The 25925-nt window shown below is 39.4% G+C and overlaps 1 protein-coding gene across 7 annotated transcripts in view; it reads left to right on the top strand.

Moving 5' to 3' along the window:
• SUPT3H (SPT3 homolog, SAGA and STAGA complex) overlaps positions 1-25925 on the top strand; it is a 274262-nt gene that overhangs the window by 154323 nt on the left and 94014 nt on the right. For all 7 annotated transcript variants that reach the window (XM_040697264.2, NM_001031102.2, XM_040697265.2 and 4 more), the window contains one exon: positions 24507-24593. In XM_040697264.2, the coding sequence (XP_040553198.1) occupies positions 24507-24593 (87 nt within the window). The remainder of the gene's footprint in view (positions 1-24506; positions 24594-25925) is intronic.

Below are 25925 nucleotides of genomic sequence, written 5' to 3'. Positions count from 1 at the left end.
ATAGTAATCTTGCAGCCGAGCTGAAGAAGGGTTATACACTTTCCTTTGTATTCTCAATTACTTTCTAAAATAGCTTCCAAACCTTTATGTACTGCAACAGTAAATATTATCTCAAGATCTAAGAAGCTAATGCTCCCGATTTACTGCTCTATGTTGCAAGCAGAACCTTCTTACCTTTCCAAAGTGTTGTGCAACATACAGGCTCCAATGGTCATATCAAACCAGAGAACAGCAGACACTGTTCTACGGGAAGATATTCTGAAATTCAGCAAGTGTTTTGAAAATGATGGTGATGAGTGTTTATTTTAAGTGTTCTGAGATTGTGAAAATGAAGTGTTGTTCATAAATACCATGCAAGCTGAATGGCCAAGGGCACTTCTCATCTCCAGTATGCAGACTCCTACCCAAGGCAGTTTGGTCCAGTTTGACTACTTGGTTTTATGATGTTTTCAGCCACGTTCATAAAAACTACAAGTGGGAAGAGCAGTGTGGTACAGATGTACAGACATTTTTACTCGACAAGACTGGATCAGCATAAAAACATTTTTAGAACACTAACATTTTCCATTTCATCAATAGTGCCTTACCCATGCACAGAAGGGTCCGGTATCTTATCTGTGTGCTGAAAAGGCGATGAGCTGTTTTATCAGTTGAAAATTAAAAGACACGTTGTTCCATGGTAGAGAGATTTACAGTTTATCTACTGTGCTACTTGGGAATGTCTGTTTCACCACTGATAATACAGCTCATTAAACAGTGGAGAAAAATAAGATATTTTAATAATATTTTAAGACAACACCATCTGCCTTATCCTGTTCCCCTCTTTGGCTGATGAAAGTGTTAGTAGAGAACATGGTCTGGTGGTGGGTGACCCTGCACGTAGCAGGGGGGTTGAAACTAGATGGTCATTATGGTCCTTTTCAACCCAGGCCATTCTATGATTCTACGACATATAAATATGTGTACAAATATGCATTTATGAATGTATGTCTCTCCAAAAACTCTGTGGATCCCTCCAGCAGCTTGGCATACACACCCTCATGTTCCCATTAGCTACTGGCCCAGTCTACTGGCCTCTCAATTGCCTCAAATATATATGTACACATGCTAGCAGGTCTTCCTGGAAGCTGCTCCAGACTTACAACCCTTCCCAGTAGCCCCAGTGAGACCATTGGGCACCTCCCAGTCTTTCCAGCAGCAGGCCTGGATCCCCTGGTCCCCATGGGAGCCAACTTGCAGACTCCAGCATGCAGCCTAGACTTACAGCTGCATTGATATGTGGTCCCTGAGGCTCTCATGCTGCTCAAGGGCATGTCCAGCCTGATCCAGCTTCAAGCTGCGCCAGGGAAGATTCAGGCTGGTCATTAGGAAATACTACTTGTCTGAAAGGGTGGTCGGGCACTGGAATGGGCTGCCCAGAGAGATGGTGGAGTCACTGAGCCTGGTGGTGTTCAAAGAGCATTTGGATGTTGTGTTGAGGGACATGGTTTAGTGAGAACCATTGGTGATGGGCGAATGGTTGGACTGCATGATCCTGTGGGTCTTTTCCAACCTTTGTGATTCTGTGATTTTATGATTCTATGTTTGTGGGTGACTGCACACCAACACGCACAGTGACACAGCATGTGCACGCTCTGGTTTCATATTCTCGCAGTATTATTGAAGCCCTTATAGGAATGCGAGCAGATAATTCTACAAAGAGCAAAGCTGTAATCACATAGTTATTGCATCCTTAAGCTGAAGTTTTCCCAAATTCCTGTCCTGTGAGGGTTTTGAAGGAAGTATTGAGAGCAAAGATGGGGAAAAGACTTTTTCAGTAGGTTTGGAACTGTATCAGTTCACCAACTGTGTGTCTCAGCTGTGTAAATGATATTCCCCTGTCACACACTGAGCCAGATGATTGCTTCAATGGGAGATTTTATGGCCAAATGCAGCAGCCTGGGGCTCCTGTGCCTTTATCACCAACTGTACTATATGAAGTGCAAAGCTGCAAAGTTTACTTGACAGTTTGAAGTTGGAGTAATTGACTTGACTGAGACCTTAATGCGACTACTTATAGTACATCATCATCATCTGAACAGGAGTGATGTGCTTTAAAGCAGGAATCTGTGGTGTTAGCCAGACGGGGCTGCAGCCTGGTGCTAAATGGAGCATTGCTCTTACTGAGTTTGCTTACTTTGTAATTGCAAGTGTATTGGGGATACTGGAAGAACTAGTTAAGAATGTTGGAACACCTGCATATGGCACAGCACCTTGATTTTAACAACCCTATAGGTGCTCAGGCAGCAAATTATCACCCCAATGAATTCCCTTCATTCTGAGCTGAGCCTTTGCCAAACAAAAGACTCAGCTGGTAGAAAGCTGGCTAAGGCACAACTGATCTTGGATTATAACCCTGAATTTAACAGTTTGGGTCAATGGATGCCTTTTTTTTTTTCTGGGATGCCATGATTACAAACCTGTTAAAACTGAATTACATTAAGATAAAGCAAAAACTTTGTCTACCAGACCTTTCAGAACTGGGTTGGGATATGTCCGTGATGATTCCATGATGGCTGCGCTCACTGTCACCCCAATAAGTATATTTAACTAATAATGTCTTGTTTATATACATGACTTTCAAATAATTCTTGACCTGTGAAGGAGCTGTCTTATTTTGTAACCCACAAGACATTTTTATATGTTTCTTTCTGAAAAGTGAGCTAGATTTTATCCCAAGTAGATTGGACAGAGTAATCTGGAATTATTGCTTGATATTTAAAAATAAAGATAAAAGAAAAATCACATATAAATGATAGTTGCTAATTAAAATGACTAATTCTTTTAATTAAAGTCAAATCCCTGACGGTCTCAAGAGTGTGAAGATTTTACATGTGCACCATGCCTCTGTAACTTAGTATTTTGTACCTTATTTTTTCTTCTTTGTGAACTTTCCTATTATGACCTCCCTTCTTCCCAGTATGCCCGTTCATTATTCCTGGTTTCATTGACAGCCTGATCCCTCAAGGTGCTTAACTGAGTGTCAGCAGATGGGAAGACGCTGTTCTTATCTCAGCATGCTCTGTTAACAGATAAAATTCTCAGGTTTAAAATTCTTAAGGTACAGGCTTAATGCTTTATTTGTCCTTAGAAGATATATATATCTTTGTAACAACTGCATTCTCATAGGAGAGCCACCAACAGAACTGTTTGAGCTATAATGGGAGGGTGGAGACAACATGCCTGCCTATTGAAGTCTATCTTTCATCATGAGAACAATGGCTGGTTCTTTTCTCTTGTCAACTGACCATCTTTTTTCTCTCTATTAATTAGTTGAAATCTTGAACAATTCTGTCCTTGGCCTTCTGCTGCCCACTGATGATCCCTCAGGATACACAGATGGGTACGACAACAAATCACAAGGAAAGATGTTCTGATTTTCATTCCACTGCTGATGAGACAACACTGTGTCTCATATGTATGGAGATGGAACCTATTTCCTGAGTTTTCTGCTGGGCTTTGTTATTTATCAATTGTCGGTGCACACAAATTACCCAATGCCTCTGAGCTGCGTTTCTATGTCTGTAAGAGAGGAATATGTCTATGTCCTAAGCTATAAATACAAATTTTGTATGTTCTATGATGAAACATCCAGGCAGGATGTAATATGTCTCTCCCACCAAACTTTTCATATATTCCACTCCGATGGCTGCTCTGAGAGGCAGAAAGGGCAGCACCGAGAACACAAGAAAAAAAAATGTTTTCCCTTCTCAGCTGCTAGAGAGAGCTTTTAAAAGAAGCTCTGGGGGAAATTCAGTTCCAGCCTGGAGGGAAACTTGGTAGATTTTGTTTCTGAGTTCCAGACAATTATCTGCTGGCAAGTGCAAATGGAGATTTTCATGAGGTCAATCAATGTGGTGGCTGATTTTTCTCAGGTATTGCAAAACCTTTTTTCTGAGGCCAACATTCCATTCTGCACAATATGGCATTTGCTGTTCTTTAAAAGTGGATATGTAAGTGTTTAGCATTTAACAACACCATTTTTTTTCCTTAATACCAATATGGTAGTGAGCCATTTCTGCTGCACTTCATCTCAAGTGTTTTAAAGCAATCAAAATTATAGAGAGCACCAGACCTCCATTCATCCCTACCTCCACGGCCTGTAATTGTCACAGATGACAGATAATCCCTTCTGGGCTGTGACTTCCATGATTCATCATTCACATCTCTGTGACTAGAGGTAGCAAAGGCTTTGTGGTGATTAAACTGATGAAGGCTGTAATTTCTAAGAACCCAAGGAAGATTTTGAGAACTTTCCAGCCCGTGTTGATGAATGGAGAGATCCGGGAAGTGCATATCTATGGGTGTCATTTATTTTTAGTACAAAATTTGCCCAATGAGCATTTGATGACTCTTGGAGGGAAGAGATGATGCAGGAGAACATCAGATGTAACTGAAGGTATGTACATCACTGACTGAGTGCATACATACGTCATTGCTTTAACAGAAAGAAATACTTTTACATTTCTTCTAGGCCTAGGTTTTGAATCTCATTAAAAAAAATACTGCATTATGTTTACCTCTGTATTTGGACTAAGCAGATTGTAGGCAAATTCTTTCTTTTTCTGAAAAAAAAAACCTAAGTGAGTTAATCCTTCTTTCCTTTGGAATTTAGCAATTAACAGGCTTAAAGCTTGAGATACATGGGTTTCAGAACAATAATTATTTTAAAGTTTGAATAGAAATCTGTTCTGGATTTGAATGAGATTAAAATATCTTTTAAGTTTTCATTGAAACACAAAAGAGAACTTCACCTTCTCCAGGATTCTCTGGGATGCATAGGTGCCTAGAGGTACAGGAGGTTGATGTTCAAGTTTCTGCTTGATTTCTGCAAACGAATTTAAGGGAGGGTGTTCTCTCTCCCGGGTGAGATCCATAACAACTTGATTCTTTTTTGTTCATTTTCTCCTGTTTTGACTATTTCACTTTTCAAGAAGATTTAAGAGATTCTGTGATTTTGTGTCTATTGGCCAAGCAGATTGGAGGGACCATATGCTTAGCCCACAAGAGTTTGATTGTTCACATACGAAGCAATCATAGAATCACCAAGGTTGGAAATCACCTCCAAGATCATCCAGTCCGATCATCCACCGACCACCAACATTTCCCCATTAAACTATGTATCTTAGTACAACATCTAAATGTTTCTGGAACACCTCCAGAGATGGTGACTCCACCACCTGTATGGGCAATGATGTGTTTAAACAAACAAAAAAAAATTGTTTCCTTAGAAGTCCTTCAAAAAGAGAGTGAAAATGATTGTCCATCAGCAGGTTTTTGCATTCCACAGTGATGGCTGCTCTCAGTTGGTGGCCATTAAACCTGTGCTTCATATGGCTCTTGCTGGTTTCTTGCTAATCTTCTCCAGTTTGGCAGTTTTGCTCTCTCCTGGTAGTACTAAAGGATAAAGAAAACATCTAGACCTCCAAGAAGAGTCTGAATGAATTAAGAAATGAAGACACTTAAATCCAGTTACTGGGTGATTAAGAGAGAGAGGTGCTTTGCTAGGAGATATTGTTGGTTCTCTGATGGGATCCATTTTTACGTATGCATCTCTATGCTTGGTCTTATAAAGCTTACAGTCCAGTGAACGATGAGAGATTTTCCTATTTTCCTTCCTTATACATTCCACCACTGGGCAAAAGTAGTATATGTCATTTTTCAGCATGCCCTATTTCACACTTCAGTTTAATTTGGCTGATAATGATTTATTAAGCAAATGTAAGTATGTAGAGCACGTGCTGGCTCTCACACATAAAGTGTTCACTCACCCAGCAGTTCCTTTAAAATCTCCCCCACCCCACCTTATAAAAGCTGCAGGTGCAAAACAGTTTGCCTCTGTACTAGCTCAAACAGAAGATGAAGGTAATACAGAACTTTATATGGACCATAACTCTTTGAGCAGTACGTTGCAAGAAGGGGACCAGATCGGTAGTTTCCATCAGACATTCACATTCTGATGAATGGGCACGCTCTTATAGCCCGTCCTGATCTATTGGAGAGAAAGTGCAACCAGATATGCACCTGGCATGGGATAACTCAGAAGTGTTAGAATTGGAAAATAAGGCTCTTCTTGCATTTGGAGGGAAGAGCTATTTTTTGAAATTCCTTTGATCCCTGGTGCCTTAACAATAGCGTGATGCTTCTCTCAGAAATTACATCATTTCTAAATCTTATTTTAAAGTAGAGAGGGATTTTCAACTCAAGGGAAAAACACCATATTCTTCTAATCTTCCTCTCCCTCCAGCATGTATTTCAAGATATCTTTCAACAGAATTTTCTTACTTTCTTTGGCCGTCCCACAGATTTCTGTTCTTGTCCCAATTGCTTTTCATCAGCAGGCTTTTGAGCCTCATCTGCTTTCAAGGATTCAATATCATCCCAACACTGGTGTTTTGAATTTTTCTCTCTCCACTCTTGACTGGTCTCTATTTACCCATTACTGCATCTTGGCATGTTTCCCTAGAAATACTTTTTTGTTCAGTGAAATTCTGGAGGGACAAAATCAAGCTCCTCATCTCTCCTCTCCTATTCTATGAAAGTTGATTCATGCCATAATGTTACCTGTGAGCAAGGGTCTTCTGCTTTTCTCTCTATCTTAACTCTTAGCCACACCTAAATCTTGCCACTTTTTCAATGTAGTGTTTTAGGTAGCTATTCTTCACATCCATATTTCCAAAAATCTGATTTGCTTTCATGTTTTAATTTCATAGGGGTAATTCCTGATTATATTTTTGGAGGCATTTGGTTAGCAGCGTATTTTGTAGTTCAAGAACAATATTAGTATGGTGCTCGAAATCAGACTTGGTATTTTTTTTAACCCCTTAAAGAAGTTGTTAAAACAGCAGCAAATGAAATTTTAGCAAGAAAAGCTTTTAAAATATTTATATTTATATTTTATATTGGGTTAATTTAATTTTCTTGTCTCTAACTTCATTTAACATGGAATATTTCTTTTATGGTGGTTTCTTGCTGAAATTTAGCTTTTCAAAGTTGTGTCATTTTGAGAACATAATAAAAAATCCATGTGTCATTTTAAGTAAGAAACTAATTTTCATCCTGGATTACCTGGAAATGACAAAGTGTGTTTTCTCAAATATTCCAACCAAATCCTTCATATTTTTCAAAAACAATGCTCCATATTTTACTGTCCAGCATTTCTGCAGTGAGAAGAGATGTGTGGAGGAAATGCAGGTAGAAAATATTAGGATGATTGTAGAGCATAGATGACCTTTCAAAAATCAATGTCTTGTGTTTGTGGAAACTCTACTAGAAATGAGAGGAGCTGTGTTTATGTAAAGATGGGATATAAGCAGCCCTTATTTGTGCCCTTAATCTTACTTACTGTATAAGCAGCTACTGACATGGGAGGTTGGAACATCGATGGGGAAATAAAAGAGTTAGAAAGAGAAGATCTCTGTTTACATATTCTCCCACTGAAGTGAATGCTTTAGATCACTTTTCTTGACAGAGAAGTAAATTGAGCAACACGTTGCTTTTTGGGTTTGGATGGATGGAGAGAATGGTGCACTTGAAATTATGCCATGTAATTATAAAATAGCTGTTCCAACACACCACAACCTACAACAGCATTACAAAAAAAGTGAACTTTCATTGGAGCACAACCTAGCAGAAACAACATCTGCATAAAATAACTGTGCAAAAATTACACAAATTGTACAAAATGGAAAGCCAGGACAGGAAATCATTTCAGTGCTTCGTTCAGCTGAGACTAAGGGTTTCACAGCCTACAGGGTATGTTGAGTTCAACTGCATTGCAGGATTGTGGGAAAGTCATTATGACATAATTGGAGAACCTGAAAATGAAAGTAATGTTTATAGACCTACTTTATTCCTTGGCATTTATGTGCAGGAGTAGGAAGGATGGAAATTTTTTGGAATGAATATGTATTTAATCTTGCTAGGAGCCATTGGACATCATTTTCTCCCAGTAGCTGAAAGGTGTTCTTCCAATATCTGAAAGGTGATTGCAGCAGAGTGGGATTGGTCTCTTCTCACTGCTGACAGGTGACAGGACGAGGGGAAATGGCCTCAAGTTGTGCCAAGGGAGGTTTAGGTTAGATATCAGGAAACACTTCTTTACAGAAAGGGTTGTTAAGCACTGGGATGGGCTGCCCAGGGAGGTGGTTGAGTCACTGTCTCGCTCCAATTTATAGGAGGGAGAGGAGGTTCTTTGAAATATGTATGCCCGGCGTGAGATTAAGAAACAACGGTTCAAATGTTGATCCGACCAGTTTATTACAAATGTTAATAAGGGAGATGAAGAAAGGGGAGAACGGACACTATTAAGGATTGGGATGATGGGGAAGGGAAGGCGAGCGATAGAAAAGATAGAAAGAGGCAAGAATTGCGTAAAGCGGGGATAGTCACCACCAGGATCCGGCAGCAGTCCCGTTGCACGATGTTCCGACGGTCCAAGGCCGAAGGGTAGGAGCAGCGAGGCCGGTCTTGGGCAACGAGAGAGTGCAGGTACCGGGTGGGTCCAGGAAGAAGCCGTCGAGTAAGTCAGGGAGGAAGCAGCAGGTTTCAGGTAGCAGGCCCAGGGAAGTCCGTCAGCAAACGGTCCGTGGGGAAGGATCTGAAGACAGAAAGCTCGAGTCGTGGTGAGAGATCATGAGAGATCAGCCTTCCTGTTGTGGTGAAGGATCAGATGGCAGAGAACCCCTCAAGTCTGTCGTGGTGAGAGATAAGCCTCTCTGTTGTGGTGAAGGATCACATGGCAGAGAACCCCTCAAGTCTGTCGTGGTGAGAGATAAGCCTCTACCTCGCCGTGGTTGTTGGACCCTCTTTTATCCTCCATTTTCTGCTGCCTACGTGACATTCCTGGGTGCTTGAGCAAGAGTCATGTGCATACCTCCTGAGATGTCCATCTTCCTCAAGATAAGTCCACACAAAAAGACCGTTTCCATTAGCAGCAGCTTATCTCTCTCTCGTTGCCCCTGGCCTTGTCCATCTGTGCTCCTTAGAGGATATCACAGTCCTTAGCCAGGACCTGTCCATCAGTGTCCTCAAGACAAAAGATTTCTCTACCTTTGCCCAGGACTTGCCTGGACTTGTTCCCCAGCAAACTTTGAGTCAATGATATAAAAGAATAATCTCTTACAGTCACCGTCCCTGGATGTGTTTAACAACCATTTGGATGTGGTGCTCAGGGACATGATTGAGTGGAGGAGTTAAGAGTTAGGGGAGGTTGGTTGGGGTGTGGTTGGACTTGATGATCTTTAAGGTCTTTTCCAACCTGAGCAATTCTATGATTCTGTGATTCGATGGTCTACTGTGGTCAGAAATGCCATTGTATGCACTGAATGGTTAATAAGCATTCTCAGTAAAAGCTGCTGTTAGTAAGCTAGATGAGGAATTTGCCACTTTGCTTCTAAGATAATGTTGCTAATACGATCAGATGCACTGCTTTATTCTGTAGTTGAGAGAATACAAAACTATTTCTATTTAATGGAAAATAATTCATTATGAGAAGTTATTAGCAAAAATGCCTTGATCCTTCAAGGATACATCTCCACTGAAATTGAGCAATAGCTTTTCTGGCTGCTAGGAACTACTTCATCCCGTGTCTGCTCTTCCCTATAATTTATGTCAAAGAATTTCACGTTACAACTCCAGTGCTTGATCTTACTTTTGTTTGGCCAGACATCATCCATCACAAAACCCTTTAGTCTTGCCTTGAAGATAGATCTGCTACTTCTGTTGAATACAGCATTCCAGAGAATAAATACGGATTCACTAAACACCCCGATGTACATCTGAAACAAGGATCGTGTAGCTTAGCTTAATGGATGATGTGTTTCCCTGACACAGGAAATCTGAATTCTGTTTGTGATTGTCTCTTTGTTCCCAATGACTGGGAAAACCTGAACTTCTGCAACTGGCAGAAGGTGAGGGAAATGGGAGGCACCCAAATAAGTATCTCTGTACCAAATTATCTTTTTATAGCTTATTTTCTGGCACTAAATGTCATTTCACAAAACATCCAGGTCTGATCAGCTGGTTGTATGTGGATAGTAGTGGATAAAAGGTAAAAGTATCCTCTGGTGGGTCCTGTTCTGGAAGGTGTCAGGTAGTGAAACGATCACCAGCATCAGTAAAGTGACCATAGGTGTATCGGTTTTTATTTATGCATCTCAGGTTTTAAATTGGAAAAGCAAGGTTAACATTGCTGAGATTCTTTGCAAAAAAAGTCGTCTCCTTCTGAGACAACTAGAAAAGTAGTGTATGCATTGTGTGGTGTCGTCTGTTTATTTGATATCTGAATTTTGCCCTGGAGGAGGGGTGCCTCAGTCTCACCATCCTTGCCATCAGTTTCATTGCAAGTGGCTGTAAGAGGCAATTTTTGTTGTTGCCTCCTCGTGAGATTGATGACCCCATCATTCACTGGCTGATGTATTACAGTTTATGACATCTGTAAAAAATAAAGGGAAGTGTATCTGAAGAGATTCTGAGAAAGCCAACAATCTAAAGTTTATTAACAATAGTAACTCTGGACTATAAATCACTGTTTACATGAGGCCATTAAAAAGGCCTCAATTCTGGCATTATTCTGTAAAATTTCATGTTAGCTGTGTAGGATTTAGCTTGCAGCATTCTAAGAAGGCCACTCTTAACTAGATGAAATTATAAAGTTAACGGTGGGGTATGAACTCAACCACTCTATATTTTATTATTAGTTGCAGTATGTGGCTGAGTACACAGAGCAGAGATACATCTGTAATGGATAACTGTTTTTTCTACATGAAGCTCAAACATACATTAGCACAGCCTATTTATCTGAATGAACCGTGGCTGCAAATAATTAAGGAATCTACTCTGGGAATACTTACACCATCATAGAAGCTGATTTTCATTCAAGTTGTATCAAAAGAAACCCCAGCAACCTTGCTCCACTCGTTTTACACACAACTGCCATTCATCAGCCTAGATTAGTTGTTGCAAAGGGTCCCATTATTTTCATGTGCTTGTTCATCCTTACTGAAGGAGTTAGCAAGTTTTGTCTTGTCATATGCCTTGTTCAGTGCACAGTGGAGTTGCTGGCGTAAAGGAGAGAACTTCCATTTCTTTTACTCTATGTTAAGTGTTGCTTGCTCTTCCTTGTGATTGAGAGACACCGTGGAGTCTGATGGTGGCAGCTGTGTGAGTTATGGTTGTGGCAGCTCAGTGGTGTGGTCAACTTTTGTTGGCTCCACCCACATCTTTTTTCTACTGCAGAGTGCTCAAGGATTATGTTCCTGCCCTTCTGTTTTGCTGACACAATGTTTTTGATACAAATTTTAATTTTGGTTTAGCAGTAGATAGGGGAGCCTAATCCAAACAGAAGGAAGTGACTGTTGTGCAGGAATTTGTGCAAGTAGAGGAAAGCAAAGTGTTTTGCTCAAAAGCTCAGTAAGAATCATAGGATGATAGCATGAATCTTAGAGTGGCGTGGGTAGAAAAGAACCACAATGATCATCTCATTCCAGCCCCCTGCTATGTGCAGGGTCGCCAACCAGCAGACCAGGCTGCCCGGAGCCACATCCAGCCTGGCCTTGAATGCCTGCAGGGATGGGGCATCCACAGCCTCCTTGGGCAACCTGTTCAGTGCGTCACCACCCTCTGGGTGAAAATCTTCCTCCTCATATCCAACCTAAACCTCCCCTTTCTCAGTTTAAAACCATTCCCCCTTGTCCTATCGCTGTCCACCTTCATAAACAGCCGTTCCTCCTTCTGTTTATACGCTCCCTTCAAGTATTGGAAGTCCACAATGAGTTCTCCCTGAAAATACAAAATTCAGATGAGAAAGAAACAGCCCAACCTCTGGATAACTCTCATCCAATCTACTCAAAATGGCATGAACATGAGCACCAGATCTGCTCAGCCGTAGTGTTGTCCTGTTCATGCTTTGGAAATACCATGGATTTGCTGCAGTACTGCTTAGCCGTCCCTATGAACAAGGCTTTCATAAAATCCTACTCAGTCATTCCAAGCTACAATTTCTGGCTGCTACATTTTGTTGTATCATCTTAAACTGCCAACAAGAATTTGGCTCCATCACTTGTCTCATTGCCCCTCAAGCCCCTTTAGCTCCCCAAACTTTAGCTGATTTCTTTGAATATTAATGCCAGTAGACTTTTATAATTCATTCAGGTCTGAGATGCTGGCAGCCTGGTCTGGTATTAAATGTGGAGGTTGGCAGCCCTGCCTGTGGCAGGGAGTTGGAACTTGATGATTTTTGGAGTCCCTTCCAACCCAAGCCATTCTATGATTCTATGATTCTATGCCAGTGCTAATGACTGGAGTGCAATAAACTCTTTGATTTTCACTTCCTTTCAGTACTAATAATTTGTATACCTCATCTCGTGAGTTATCTTACTTTTGCTCCATGCTCAGCATTTCAGTTCTTCCATGTGCTCAGTGAAAATATTTTTCCATTATGGAGCCATGTTTAGACTTTCCTTCTCTGTTTCATTCTGCGTTGAGTATCTACTTTCTCTTTCTTCATTGTGTTTTATGTCTAAAGGCTCCTTTTCTTTCCTTTTTAATGTGACTTGCAAAGTTAATTAAGCTTTACTTTTGATAGCCTTTTATTCCTGTTGCTCTTGACCTCTACTGGTATGGTTTTACTGCATGCTGCAGATCCTGTTCCTCTGCAAAAAGATACTGATTGGAAAGTGATTTCTTGTGAATTAAAGGATTTACTTTTATAATATTCTAGGTCCAGGTTCTACACTGCAAACTAGTGACTGTGTTGACATTATTTATGCTAGTGTCTATGAGCTTTATATTAAAATGACTGATACTATTTGTAACTCATTATGGAGGTTTGCAGGTTTTTAGTTTAAATGTTTAGTTGCTTTTTGGTTTAAATGTCACTGAGAATTATGATTATATATGATATAAGTCTGGCCCACTTACTCTAAATTAGAGGAGAAATACACTGGGCACAGTTTTTATGGTTGCACGTCTGCTAAATCACCTCTGCATTTCACAGCATTGGGCATTGAGAAGTATTTATAGTTTTTGCTTAGAAGTTTACACCCAGTTAGATACAAAAAATGCTTAAGTTAAAGCTCAGAATCATTTTGCAGATGTCTCCTACTGCAGTTAGCAGTGCAATAGAAGACGAAGGCAGGCTGAGGGAGCTGGGCTTGTTCAGCCTGGAGAAGAGAAGGCTGTGGGGTGACCTCATTGCAGCCTTCCAGGACCTAAACGGAGCCTACAAACAGGAGGGGAGTCAACTCTTTGAAAGGGTAGATAACAGCAGGACAAGGGGAAATGGTTTGAAGTTGAAGGAGGAAAGATTGAGGTTGGACGTCAGGGGGAAGTTCTTTCCTATGAGAGTGGTGAGGTGCTGAACAGCTGCCCAGAGAGGCTGTGGATGCCCCGTCCATCCCTGGAGGTGTTCAAGGCCAGGTTGGATGGGGCCCTGGGCAGCCTGGGCTGGTATGAAATGTGGAGGTTGGTGGCCCTGCCTGTGGGGGGGGGGTTGGAGCTTCATGATCCTTGATTCTATGAGAAGTAGACTGGAGCAAATGCTATACTCAGAGAGTGCCATCAAGATCTGCAATCTAGACAATTTCAGCAAACACCTTTTACAACCACTTATGTTTAGTTTATCCCTGTCAAAACCTATCTTCATCTTTCCTCAAGAAGCACAAGAAGTGCTTCATGTCAGCCTTCCGGCAGCCTTGGAGGTCAGTCCTGTCTCTGATGGGGTTTGAACTGAATCTTCTTTGCCTCCAGCATCTCTTTTTCAAAGAAATGCTTTCTCCCATCCTGCCCTGAGGCCTGGGAGGAACTTCCCTCAACAGCTTCAAAGGCATTTTCCATTGTTCTTCAAACATCATCTGTGAAACGCAATCATATTTTAGCATATCCCAGTATTTCAAAAAATGAGGATTTCCACGTGGGGTTATTTCAGAGCAGCTCCACACAAGTCAGTATGAATTTGAACTATGTAAAGGATCAAGGCGTTCTCTCATTCATATCTCAGTGTGGACTCTGTACCGGTTCCAAGTTATCTGTTCCAACATTGTAGAATTCAGCTTATCTTTTTATTATAGTTTAAAGCCCTCCCATTTTTTTATGCCAAGAACATACTTAAGAAAAAAATGCTTTAACTTTTCCAACAGTTGCATTCAATTTAAAGGATCTAGTAAACATTACTGAAGCACAGCTAAGGGAAATCCCATGTGGCTAATAACATTTTAGTAATAATAGCAGATAAATTTTGGAGTTTTCGTAATAGATTAGCTAAAAATCTTCAGTGCAAAATGTATAACAAAACAGTCTCAGGAGCCACTGTACAGCTTTTAAACTATCCTTGGGTTCAGGGGAGAGTTTGAATAAACGTGATAATTTTCAGCCTACCACTACTGATGTTCCAGCAGAAGTGTTGCTACTTCTTTCTCCTATCGTTACCAGTATTTCTGTTAAGAATTTCACAGCGTCTTTTGTAGTGTTGGTTGTTTTTCTTTGACTCTCTGGGATTTGAGAGTTGTTTTTTTGTTAGTAAGAAGATCCTACCTCCTCCCAGTAGTTTGATTTTAACCATTTGGACCGTTTCAGTCCATTAAAACTGTCCTTTAGCAGGAGGAAGTAGAGTTATTTATTCTTACAGGGATGCTGTGACTCAAACACTCCCTTCTCTTCCTGTTGCTTGATCCAATGTAATTAAATAATGTATTTCATTTCATAGCTTTGCAGGAGCAGTAAAGAGGAAATTATGTTCAGAAAACATGTTTATTTTTTTCCCCCCAACCTTTTCATGTCTCAAAAGTGATTCTTTCTCTTGGTGCTAAAGGAATGTGAAGCAGCCTTTTCAGACTCAAGTCCTTGGGAAATGAATGCTAATTAAAGAATGAGCATTAATTAAGAGTTAGGAAATCAGTGCCATTTTTTCAGAACGAATATGTTGTTCAGATTTTACATTTGAGCTGCTTTGGGTTCATTTCTTTCCTTTCTCCGAGCCAACAGCTCTCTGCTTGTTTTCTTTCTTTCATCTTCCCAAGAGAACATCTGTCACGTTCATGTTATCAGCTGCACAATTTGAGTTATTTTTTTGAAGCTCTGAGAATTATAGTTTGTAAAAATAACTTAAAAAAAAATACAGGAAACCAAAAATTGCAGACGTACATACAAGAATAGGAACTTCCTTCTCTCTTCTTTGTATATGAAAATGAATCCACCTTGGGCTTGGCCTGTTGCTTTTATAAATTTCTATATTATTTTTCTTCATCTGGCATTACAGGAGCTTTGGGTACCTTGTGGTACCCATTCATACCCATATACATTCCATATAAATATAAATTATGGTTGAAAAAGCATTAAAGTCAAATGTTCTTCACATTTTTTTCTATTATCGTTTTACTTTTATTTTGATGCTGTGTGTATGTCATGCCAGGTATACATCTGTCCATCAGAGTTCTGCAGGCAGAATAACTTCCCTAAGGCCCTGTAAAGCATGTCTGTCATCCAACACCACTTACACCCGTCGTCATTCCTGTGTTTATGTGTCTCTGTTAATCTGAGCAATCCCAGAACACTGAGCTGCTGTCACCACCCAAGATGGCGTGCTCCCATTTGATGGACACTTGTCTGCATTTGAGCAGATGAGAATAAAATTAAGGAGAAAGAACAATGTGAGTTATTTCAAGTGCAGTCTTTTAACCTAGGGACTTTTACATCAGTAGGACAGTTTTTACAAGAAAAAACGTAACTGCATGTCTCTTCAGGATTATGAATAAATTGAGATCTTTCTGTTGGCAAATATTGCCATTCTTCATTTTGCTTGAACCTGAATCCTTTTTTCCCCATCTGCCTGTTAGTCTAGATTTTACTAAAAATGTCTTAGCATATCATAGGATGGTTTGGGTTGGAAGGGACCTTTAAGTTCACCCAGTTCCAACTCCTTGCTATAGTCAGGGACACCTCCCTCTAGCCCAGGTTGCTCACAGCCCCATCAAGTCTTGCTTATGTCCTTTATGGGATTTAGTTTTATAAAGTGTGCTTTTGTCTTCCATTTTATGGCGTTTGAAGATATTTCCTTCTTATTTGTCTATCAGTTCAGCCTTGTCATCTCTGTATTCAGTTCTCTGATGGCTGCCTGCCCCTCCATGGCTTTGCCCATGCCTTGCTCGGAGCACTTTATCTCCCAGAATAGGTAAATGGATGTCTTATTTTCCCTATGACAAACTGTGAAGCCTGATTCCAATTTGCAGTCATGTGGAAAGGAAAAGTGTTTCTTTAGTGCCCTGGTGAAACTAATACAAGTCAATGATTATTTTTCTGTGTGACAGCATAAGGGTGCATGATTGAAGCAAATGTTACTCTACAGCAATGGGAGAAAGGAGCCTGTTTATATTAGATGTTCTCTCCATCAACAGAGAACAGTCCTTTCCTGCTTGCAGTGTTGGAAACTGCGTAACAATAATCCTGAATGGTGGTTTGTCTGGGGATTTGAAACCAAGGGCCAGGAAGCTGTGGGTATAACGTAACCTCTGCTGGTCTGCATAGTGTAGGCATACTGGAGAAAGAAAAGGAATAGAATTAACTGGTAATAAATCTGAGTTTATACACGAAATATCAGAGAATTAATATTTTTTTCAGTCCTCAAGGAAGGTAAATTGTGTTTGTTTCCCCTAAAGGAATGGTGAATGCGTTTATTGCTAAAGAAGAGTGCACATTCCTATTATTTTAAAATATTTTGTAGCAAAAAGACATTGAAAGATGTAACTTTGATGGAAATAATATTTATAGTTGAGATTCACAGCTTGGAATAGCTGTACTGATACTGCTATAAAAAAAAAATAGTTGTGAAAGTTTGAATACAAACGTAGTAAGTTCTATTGCACTCTATTATCCCAGCATTTATTTACTTACATGTGGGGAAGTTTGCTGCCACTGATTTACAGCGGGATCACACCAACAACCTCAGTATCTGGAACATGGCAGTAGTCCTAGGCATCAGCAACAAGTGGAAGACCACTGTGTTCATCTTCAGAAATACAAAAGTGGGGTTTTTTTTGTTTGTTTGTTTTGTTTTGTTTTTTTTTCAGATTTTGGAACACGTTTGGACATGAGAATTTTTTTATTTCAAGTTGGTTAATGGATCTTTGACATGTACAGTGGTCACCCTTCACAAAACCTGTTTCACTGCACTCCTGCTAGTTACGCAGAAGACTATGCCGTTGTTCCCCATGGATGGTGTTACCTGAGCTGATTTTTTTTTCACCCTTATCACAATAAAAACCTAGAACAGAGGTTTCAGAGTTAGTTTTCTTGCTTCCTGTTATCACCAACCATAAGGGAGAGCATCCACAGTGGCTACCTCCAGCACAACACCAGGTCTTGAAGTAGTGAAGCCTGTGTAGCTGCTCTTGGATTTATCCATATTAAAATATAATTCAGTGAGTATAAATACTTGTCTGCATTTAAGACTTTCTAGTTTTAATGGTACTGATATAATTTTGCCTGGTTTGGTCAGCATTGCCTGCTATAAGGAGTAAAGTTTCTGTTGTTTCATGGAGAGAAGAATTATAGGTGCAAAATGTTGGTTCACAAAATTCATTTTGGAATTAGAATTGAAATAAGAAAAAAGCATACCCGAAACATAACTTGACATGCAGTTATTGTTCTTAAGTTCTTTCCCTGTATGACAGAAAATGCAAGACATTTGAAACATGGAGTTTAAACTATTTAGAAAGCAGAGATTAAAAAAAAAATAATGTGGCCTTTCTTTAAAGCTCATCTTTATCAAGATAGCAGTATTCATTTCACCATTTACTTGGAAACATTTTCTTTATTTAATTTACTTAATATGGTCTCTAATAGATTGAAATCTTCACTTTCAGTAGAAAAGCCTGGGCTGTTGGGCTTTACTAATAAGTTATCATTCTTCTAACAATTGCGCCTGTTTATATTTTAAACAAAACTGGTTCAGTGTTAACAGATGTGGGGCTCAGCTAGGAATATGCTATGAATATATGGAGAGCACAGGGATTCAGCTTTCCTCTATCCCAGTTTGTGGTCGTTACCGAACTGCACGAGTTACCTTATAGCCAAGGAGCTCAGTAAACAAGCAGAATCCATTGTGAAATTTGAATCTTTCCACACTTTGGTCTCTTAGAGATTGGTCTCAGAGATTGGTAAGAATCAGTGACCTGGCTAGATGGCCTCAAGTTACATCAGGGGAGATTCAAGTTGGACATTAGAAAATACTTCTTCTCCAAGGGGGTGGTCAGGTGCTGGAACAGGCTGCCCAGGGAGCTGGTGGAGTCACCAACCTGGGAGGTATTCCAGAAACCTGTAGATGTTGTACTAAGAGACATGGTTTAGTGGGGAATATTGGTGGTAGGTGGACAGTTGGACTGGATGATCTTGGAGGTCTATTCCAACTTTGGTGACTCTATGATTCTGTGATTGTAGATGAGCAGGGCATGCTCAGCATTTGATGGGAGCTGTGAATTGGGGGGGCATCTGAAATGCAAAACACAGAGCTTCAGCCCAGTGAGACCTTGATGAACTTGAGAGTCAGATGGACAGAAGTAATGGTGTATGCACATCTGTGGCAGAATGACCTCACGTGTCATTGCAGTCTGCTCTGAGGTTGTTGCAGGATACAGCCAGAAGATGACCAATCCAATCTAGCCTCTTCTTGTGTTGTTTTTATACCTTGCTTTGAATAGAAATTGAATAAAAATTTAAGTTATAGAATATAACTTAAATAATAGTTTAATTAATAGTTTAATAAAAGTTTAATAACTTAAAAAAAAAAACTGGTAAGATTCAGTTTTGTCACATCAGTCTTCTTATTAGAGCCTTTTTCTTCCACCTGCAGAGATTCGTAGAAGGGTGAACCCATTGGTGAGCTCCTGCAGTGCATTTTCGGACTATTTCATTACATGGGCAGAGTTCTTGTCTCTGTTTTTGTTTTTGTTTGTTGTTTTGTTTTTGAATGCTTAGAAGGCTCTTGTTTGAAACATGGAGAGTATTAGCCCAAAGAATGAAGTAAAGGGTTCTCTACTCTTGCAATTTGCACTCCATTTAATTGTGTGCATTGTGAAAGACAAAACCAAAATACTCTCCTCCACCCAAACCCTCCAATTTTTATATAATCAAAAGAAGTATGTGGGTTATTGGTAAAGAGAAATCATGATGATCAAAATTATACTACATATTTAATTTAAACAAATGGGAATAACAACAAAATATCACTTCACCATCCTTCTAATCTTTCACAATTTCTGATAGCAACAGTACAGTTAAAATAGCCAACTCTTTACAGGCATTCACAATTTCAGTCTGAAGGTAGCTGAGGAAAGGGCTGTTCTCTACTGTGATCATTAGACTAATTTTATATCAACAGTTCATCACCCTGAATGTCATGCAGCCATGGCATGTCTGACCCGTAGACATGCTCTTTGTGCTTTCAGAGGGCAGGAGCCCTTGTACAACCTGCTTGTTACTGGAGATCCTTTGGGGATACGTGTCTGGATGTTTCTAATGGGTTACGGGGTCTCCAATTGCAGTCCCCAGCTGTAGGGCTCCTGGAGCTGTGCAAGCCAAAGCCACGACATTGCCTCAGAAGGCAAAGCGAGGCAGTTGAACTGGATCCAGATGTTCAAAGGTAAATTTATTTTGAAGACGTGAACAAAACAAATGGCATATATACTTGAAAACAAGTTCTCCATGAATTTTAGAGAGTGAATGGCCATGAGATGTGAATATATTCTTACTCTCATGATCCACATGTACCAAAATTCACTGTGCATCAATGAAACACTCCAGTGAAGCCTCAAAATGGGTTGCAAAGGTTCATCTGCTTGAGGTCACACACAATCACCTGCTGTTGCACTAAATGCTTTTCTGTAAAATATCCTTAGATTTGAAAATGGATACCTAATAACAACAAAATTGATTGTCTTTTCATCTGCAGGTGAAATTTTCATGTGTTAGAGAGCTTGGGGTGATTTAGTCATGCTGTGGAGCCCTTGAGTGGCAATCCTAAATTATTACCCATGACAGTGAGCTAATGGACTCTGTAATGCTCAGCTGCCAGACTCGTTGTATTTGAGAAACTTTATGGAAAGATTTAGATGAAGATCTACAGTTTTAATCTTATGTTTAATTGCCTTCAAGGAAGTATTGGGACATTCTGCTTAGAATGCATTCACAGCACTGGACTAAACTCAGAATTTCTATTGGTATTTTCAGAGGTTGCATGCTCTTGATATGGAAAAGATGGGAAAAAACGAGACATTTAAATGCATATTTAATAACAAAACAGCCTTCCTGACTCAAATAAATAAATAAATAAATAAATAAAAATTTAGCCAAGTGAAGCATAATCTAATTTTCCTCTCGAATAAAACCAAAATCTTGAAGCGCTATCCTTGATGCTCAGCAGTTTGAAGGCATGCAGGCATTCCAGTTTTGACTCCATTGTGCAGTTTAACTGGAAGGATTATGTCACAACACAATGTATTTGTTTTCCATCTTTTTGTCTATCAAGATGTTTTTGTAGAGGTATCAGTGATTGTTGACTTTGGAGGCAGGGGAAGAAAAAATAATTAGGAGTAAAAGCAGACAGTGCCATTGAAGGAACTGTGCTTCTGTCATAGGAGAATGAATGCTCCTTTCAACAAATCTATAATTTGCAGAAGTTGCAAAAAGAAAATAGCCGTAAGGTGACTGTTAACGTACTTCAGTTCATCCTGCCAAGAAAGTTAACTTCATAAAGTCATTAAACCAGTGATTACATTTTAAAATATTATTCCCCAGCCATTTCTTCTTAGACTTTAACATATAGTTACTGTATATACTGCTTTCTTTGTAATGTGAAAAATTGTAAAATACACTTATTTTTCATAAACTCCTAATTATTAACAGAGCTATTTGCGCTCCTATAGTGAAAGTCATTTCAACACTTCCGTTATTTAAACTTCACTTTTAGGGGTTCATAATTTGGCTGTAATAAAAAATAAATTCAGACTCCGAGGGCTCAGATACTCTTTGCTGGCATTAGGGCCTGATTTTCTTCAAGAAGCAAAGTGATTTGGATTGCTGACTGTTCTTCCAGATAATCTGAAATAAAATGCTTTCCAGTGCTCAGTAAATAACTGTAATCATTAAAAAATTTAGGGAAAGCCATGGAGTGTGGTGGATGGGCTGCTGTGTACCACCACCACCCTGTGGTGCTCAGGGACATGATTCAGCAGAGGGTTGTTGGAGTTAGGGTAGGATGGTTAGGTCGTGGTTGGACTTGATGATCTTAAAGGTCTTTTCCAACCTGAGCAATTCTATGATTCTATGTTCTGAGGTCCGTGTCTGGTGCTGAGGAGGGCTGAGGCTTGGAGAAGGGATACTGTCGGAACTTCTTTCAATATCTCTTACATTGTTCCAGAAGGGTGACTGTAGGAGTAGATGGGGAAGGTTATGGCTGGCCTTGTAGCACGTGCATTGTGGGGTCCTTGGTAGCAGACTCACTGCGGCAGAAGGCAGAAGACCAATGGATTTGGAGGTTGTGCCGCTGAAAGCTGCTTTTCTGGCATGTTGGATGCTCAAGTGCTCAAAGATAGATCACTTCTTCGGTATGGCTTCCTGAAATCCCTCCCATCATGTAGCATGGCCACTGTGATGGCTGAACAAGGCCCTCAGCTCTGGAAATTAAGGATCAGGGTTTACTGCATATTAACGGCAACTCTGGGACAGTCAAATCAGACAGTTCGTTACAACGCTAATTATAGCAAAGCGCTCATGTTGTGGTTTGAATGAGTCAGTTCTGTGTGTGCTAAAACTATAAATACATCTTCTCCCCCATCTGGACTGTGTGGTACGTAATTTTTTTTTAACGGCCTGGATACATATTTACCTGAGCATATCCTGGTTTCCCAGGTAAATATGTGTACCAATGCAGAACTCATTATGGTCTGTTTGGATAAATAATCCATATTTTATAACGGTACAGGAAGTAATTATTTTCCTATTTTGCTTTCTTTAAGCCAAAGAAATTAAATGCTGTGGGTTCATTACTTAAAATAAAATAGATGCAAAAATTGAGGTAATATGAGAATAAAGTTTTCATTGTTTTGGTAGAAACTGAGAATGTTATTCCAGATTTTGATCTCGTGTTTAGCCCAGAATAACTCCATTAAAATAAACAGCGTTATTCAGGATTTACTTAGATGCAAATGGGACGTGAATTTGGCCTCCTGTCCTTAATCCCCCTTACTTCACTGGGAATTCCCGTAAGTAGCTCGCACACAATCTTTGCTGTAAATGACATTGTCAAGTATTTATCATTTGGAAAAATAAGTTATTTCAGCTACATGGGGACATTAACCGATCTGAATTTTGTAATGAGAAAATGGATGTCTAGCAGTTATGGTCCTACACGCATTAGAGAAACTGAGCCACCCATTTTGGCCGTTGTTTTATACGACATGGGAAGGAACTGCATTGTGTTGTGGCCATGCTAAGGTCAGGCTTTGTGGCACTTTTAAGCTTGGTGAGACCAAAGTTAGCCTTGGCATAAATCCATGAGCTGCAATTGATTTACACCAGAGATGAATATTGGCTCATTCCTGGTAACTTTATTTTTTATCCAGCTCTTTCTATTTCATGTTAGAAATATAAGCAGCCTGTGTGCCCTCAAACTAATCAGAATAAGAAACAGTTTTGCTTATGCCAAAAAAATAGAACTATCATTTTTCACATTCTTACATTTTTCAAGTGAGTTTCAAGTGAGATTATGTTACTGTGACTTCTGAATTCCTGAAATCTCTCTGGTCTTTGTAACTGCAAGGGCCAGCAGTGTTTCAAGGGGAAAATCTGAAACTCTTCACGCAGTATGCTTTGTGTTGTGCAGACTAGATACACTTGGCATTCTGCATGCGTGCGATTAGCGTGGAAAAAAATTAATGCAGAACGGTATTATGATTTATGGACTGAATTTTTTGCCCACTGAGCCCTTTCCAAAAAAAAAAAAAATCTTTTCCCTCCTCTCCTCCTTTGGATATTAGAAACAGCTACTGTTTTTGTTGATCTTTTTAACTTCTGAATAGACCTATTTCAAGTCATAGCAGCATGGGAGCTCAGATTAATAATATACTTATTCAGGCAGTGATACTGACTGAAACCATTGCTAGTGTGAGTAAGAAGGATAGGATTTCTTTAAATTATTTTCAGGTGCATTCTTGCATTTCTGAAAGAAGAATATAAGTATATTGCAAAATAAATGAAATTTTTGTTTATTGATCATGTTACAGGTGTGTATGTGTTTTAATATCAGGAGTGTAAGATGTCTCATTTTGATAGCTTTTGTTCTGGGCTCACAGTCCACAGATCTATCAATTAGCAAACAAGTACAAGAGCCAGTAAACAATTACATCTAGCCTTCTGGATAGTGCTTTTAGACCTGGAGCAAACATCATATTCCATGGTGTGAGGCATCCTTTCTATCCCACCTCCTCTACAACATTGTCTCCAAGTATCCTCAAAGATCAGCAAAGAAGGAGAGAATTCCTGGGCTCCTTTTGTGACTTTGGGCCTCCTTAGGCCAGTAGTTTGATGAGCATCAGCTGGTGTGCTCTTGGGCTGGGCTGATGTAAGGTGTGCCTGCCCAGTGGCTCCAGGTCACCAGCCCTGTGCTGACTGAAGGCACAGTCTAAGGCTGATGCCCTTAGTCCTTTCTAAAGAGATTTTTTGCCCTTTCTAGCACCATTTCTGGGGCTTGAGGCTTTCACAGGCACAGCTGTTGGGGCCTTCATGGTAGAGGTTTGCTGCTTTGGCTGCATCTCATCCATTCTTGTGGCATTTAGAACTCAATCTCATCTTTAACCCTTTCCTATCTGAATGGCAGGATCTGCAATAGAGTCAAACTTTACTATCAAATCATTCTCTTTATCTCAAATAAAATACGAGTATACCTAAAACGTCTTCACATGGGTATGGTTTCCACTGATGATAAGTTGTGTGAGACTGAGTTTCTTTCCAAAAATACTTCCATCAGCTGTTTGAAATTTGTATATGTTATTCTAAAAAATTACGAGAGGAATATACTATTCTTCCACAGTTCCAGATAAAGTGCTATGGCAAGAATTTGGCATTTTTACATTGCCTGCGAGAATTCTGTGTTCGTTCTCTGGGCAAATATGGTTTGAGGGAGAAAAAGACAAGGCAATGCAGCGCTTCTCAAAAGCAATCATTTTAAATAGAAACAAAAAAGCTTTTGCTTGAGATTCATCACAAGTTTTTCAGTCTCTTCATAAAACTGTTATTCCCTTTTTGCCTAATGAGTGGAGTGAGTGACACCTCTGAGAGTCTCAGCTTGTGCTAAAGTGCATAGCTGGTATTTAGCTATATAATACCATGCAAAATATTATCTGAGCGTATATGAAAAACTTGGTATATATATTTTTTTAACACAGATGCAGCCATGCTAATGTGTTTGTTTATTTTAGTTGCAGCAAGCGGCTGAAGTTTCTCAGCTGAGAGGAGCTCGAGTCATCTCTGCTGAAGACCTCCTGTTCCTTATGCGCAAAGACAAGGTATGGCAATGAGACAGAATGGTCTCGTTTTGCACAGCAAGCTCCTTATCATGTTTAAAGTGTTTGCTCCTCCATACACATGATTAGCTTTGTTAGAAGGTGTAGCTGTACTGCAGCTGTATTACATATAGCACAATAATTCTGTAACATTTTAATAAATTCTTATTTTCTCCAATGACTTCAATTATGAATAGATTTTTTTTTCACTAGTATTTAGAGTGAGTACTAAACACTGCAGCTCAAAGCAGTTTCTTAATTGTCTGTAATATAAAGGATCCTTACCTGGTGTTAAAAAGAGAAGGAAGTGGAAACGTGACTGGGCAAGTATCAGAAAGAGCAGGATGAAAATCAGGTTACTTACGAAGTTTCCCTGCCTATAGCAAGAGCAATACATGATCTTAAAGGTCCCTTCCAACCCAAACCATTCTATGATTCTTATCCTTTATATTCTTTTGATTTCTATTAAAAACAATTATTCATATTTCCTTCTATTTATGGAGAACTCAGAGGCAAGTGCGATATTTAACTATCATTTTTTTAACGTTCCTTTTTCTTTTTAATATTCTTTCTGTATTTTGATCCCACTAAAATCTCCACATTGAGATGTGATGTGCTTTTTGTGTGAACTTAGTGGACCATGTCAATAATTAAAAAAATTAGTTTTCCATAAGAAAGTTAAAGTCATTTTATCTCTTCAAGTTTCAACATCATTCATAAATTCTTATTATTTATTTTTATCTAATTCCTTATTCTTTTGCCTCCCTTTCTCTGTTTTTCTTTTCTTGTTTGATGGATAAAACCAAATGACTAAAAACATATCAAAAGAAATAAAACTTTAAAGCTTGAAAACCAAATGCAGTCTGATGTGCCCAGAGATGTTATAGTGAAAATGGTGGTTAATATGAACATCAGAGTTCATGGAAGTACATATGCCTAGATATGAATTTCCAAACAAAGCAAAGATTTTGGAGTGCCCTACTGAAGCCTGAATTTTTCCTTTCTGAAAGTGAAACCCATCGCTTTCTCAGAGTGGGCAAACAAAGTACCAAGCTGCTCACATAAATACCTTAATGTGCTTGCTATATGTGGATTTTCTTCAGAATTAGGAATTATGAACATTATAAAAATTATATTTATTATCATAACAGAATGTCCCTGTTCATTGCAGGGGAGTTGGACTAGATGACCTTTAAAGGCCCCCTCCAACTCTATGGATTCTGTGATGCTATGGTTTGTGTATATGTGATGCTATACAGTTTGTGTATTTGTGTGTCATAATGTTAGTCTAAATAAATAATAATTCTATGCAATACTAACATTAGTGTATGTTTT

This window comes from Gallus gallus, chromosome 3 (genome assembly GCF_016699485.2).
Source record: "Gallus gallus isolate bGalGal1 chromosome 3, bGalGal1.mat.broiler.GRCg7b, whole genome shotgun sequence".
NCBI classification, from domain to species: domain Eukaryota; kingdom Metazoa; phylum Chordata; class Aves; order Galliformes; family Phasianidae; genus Gallus; species Gallus gallus.
This window is presented reverse-complemented; position numbering and strand designations above follow the sequence as displayed.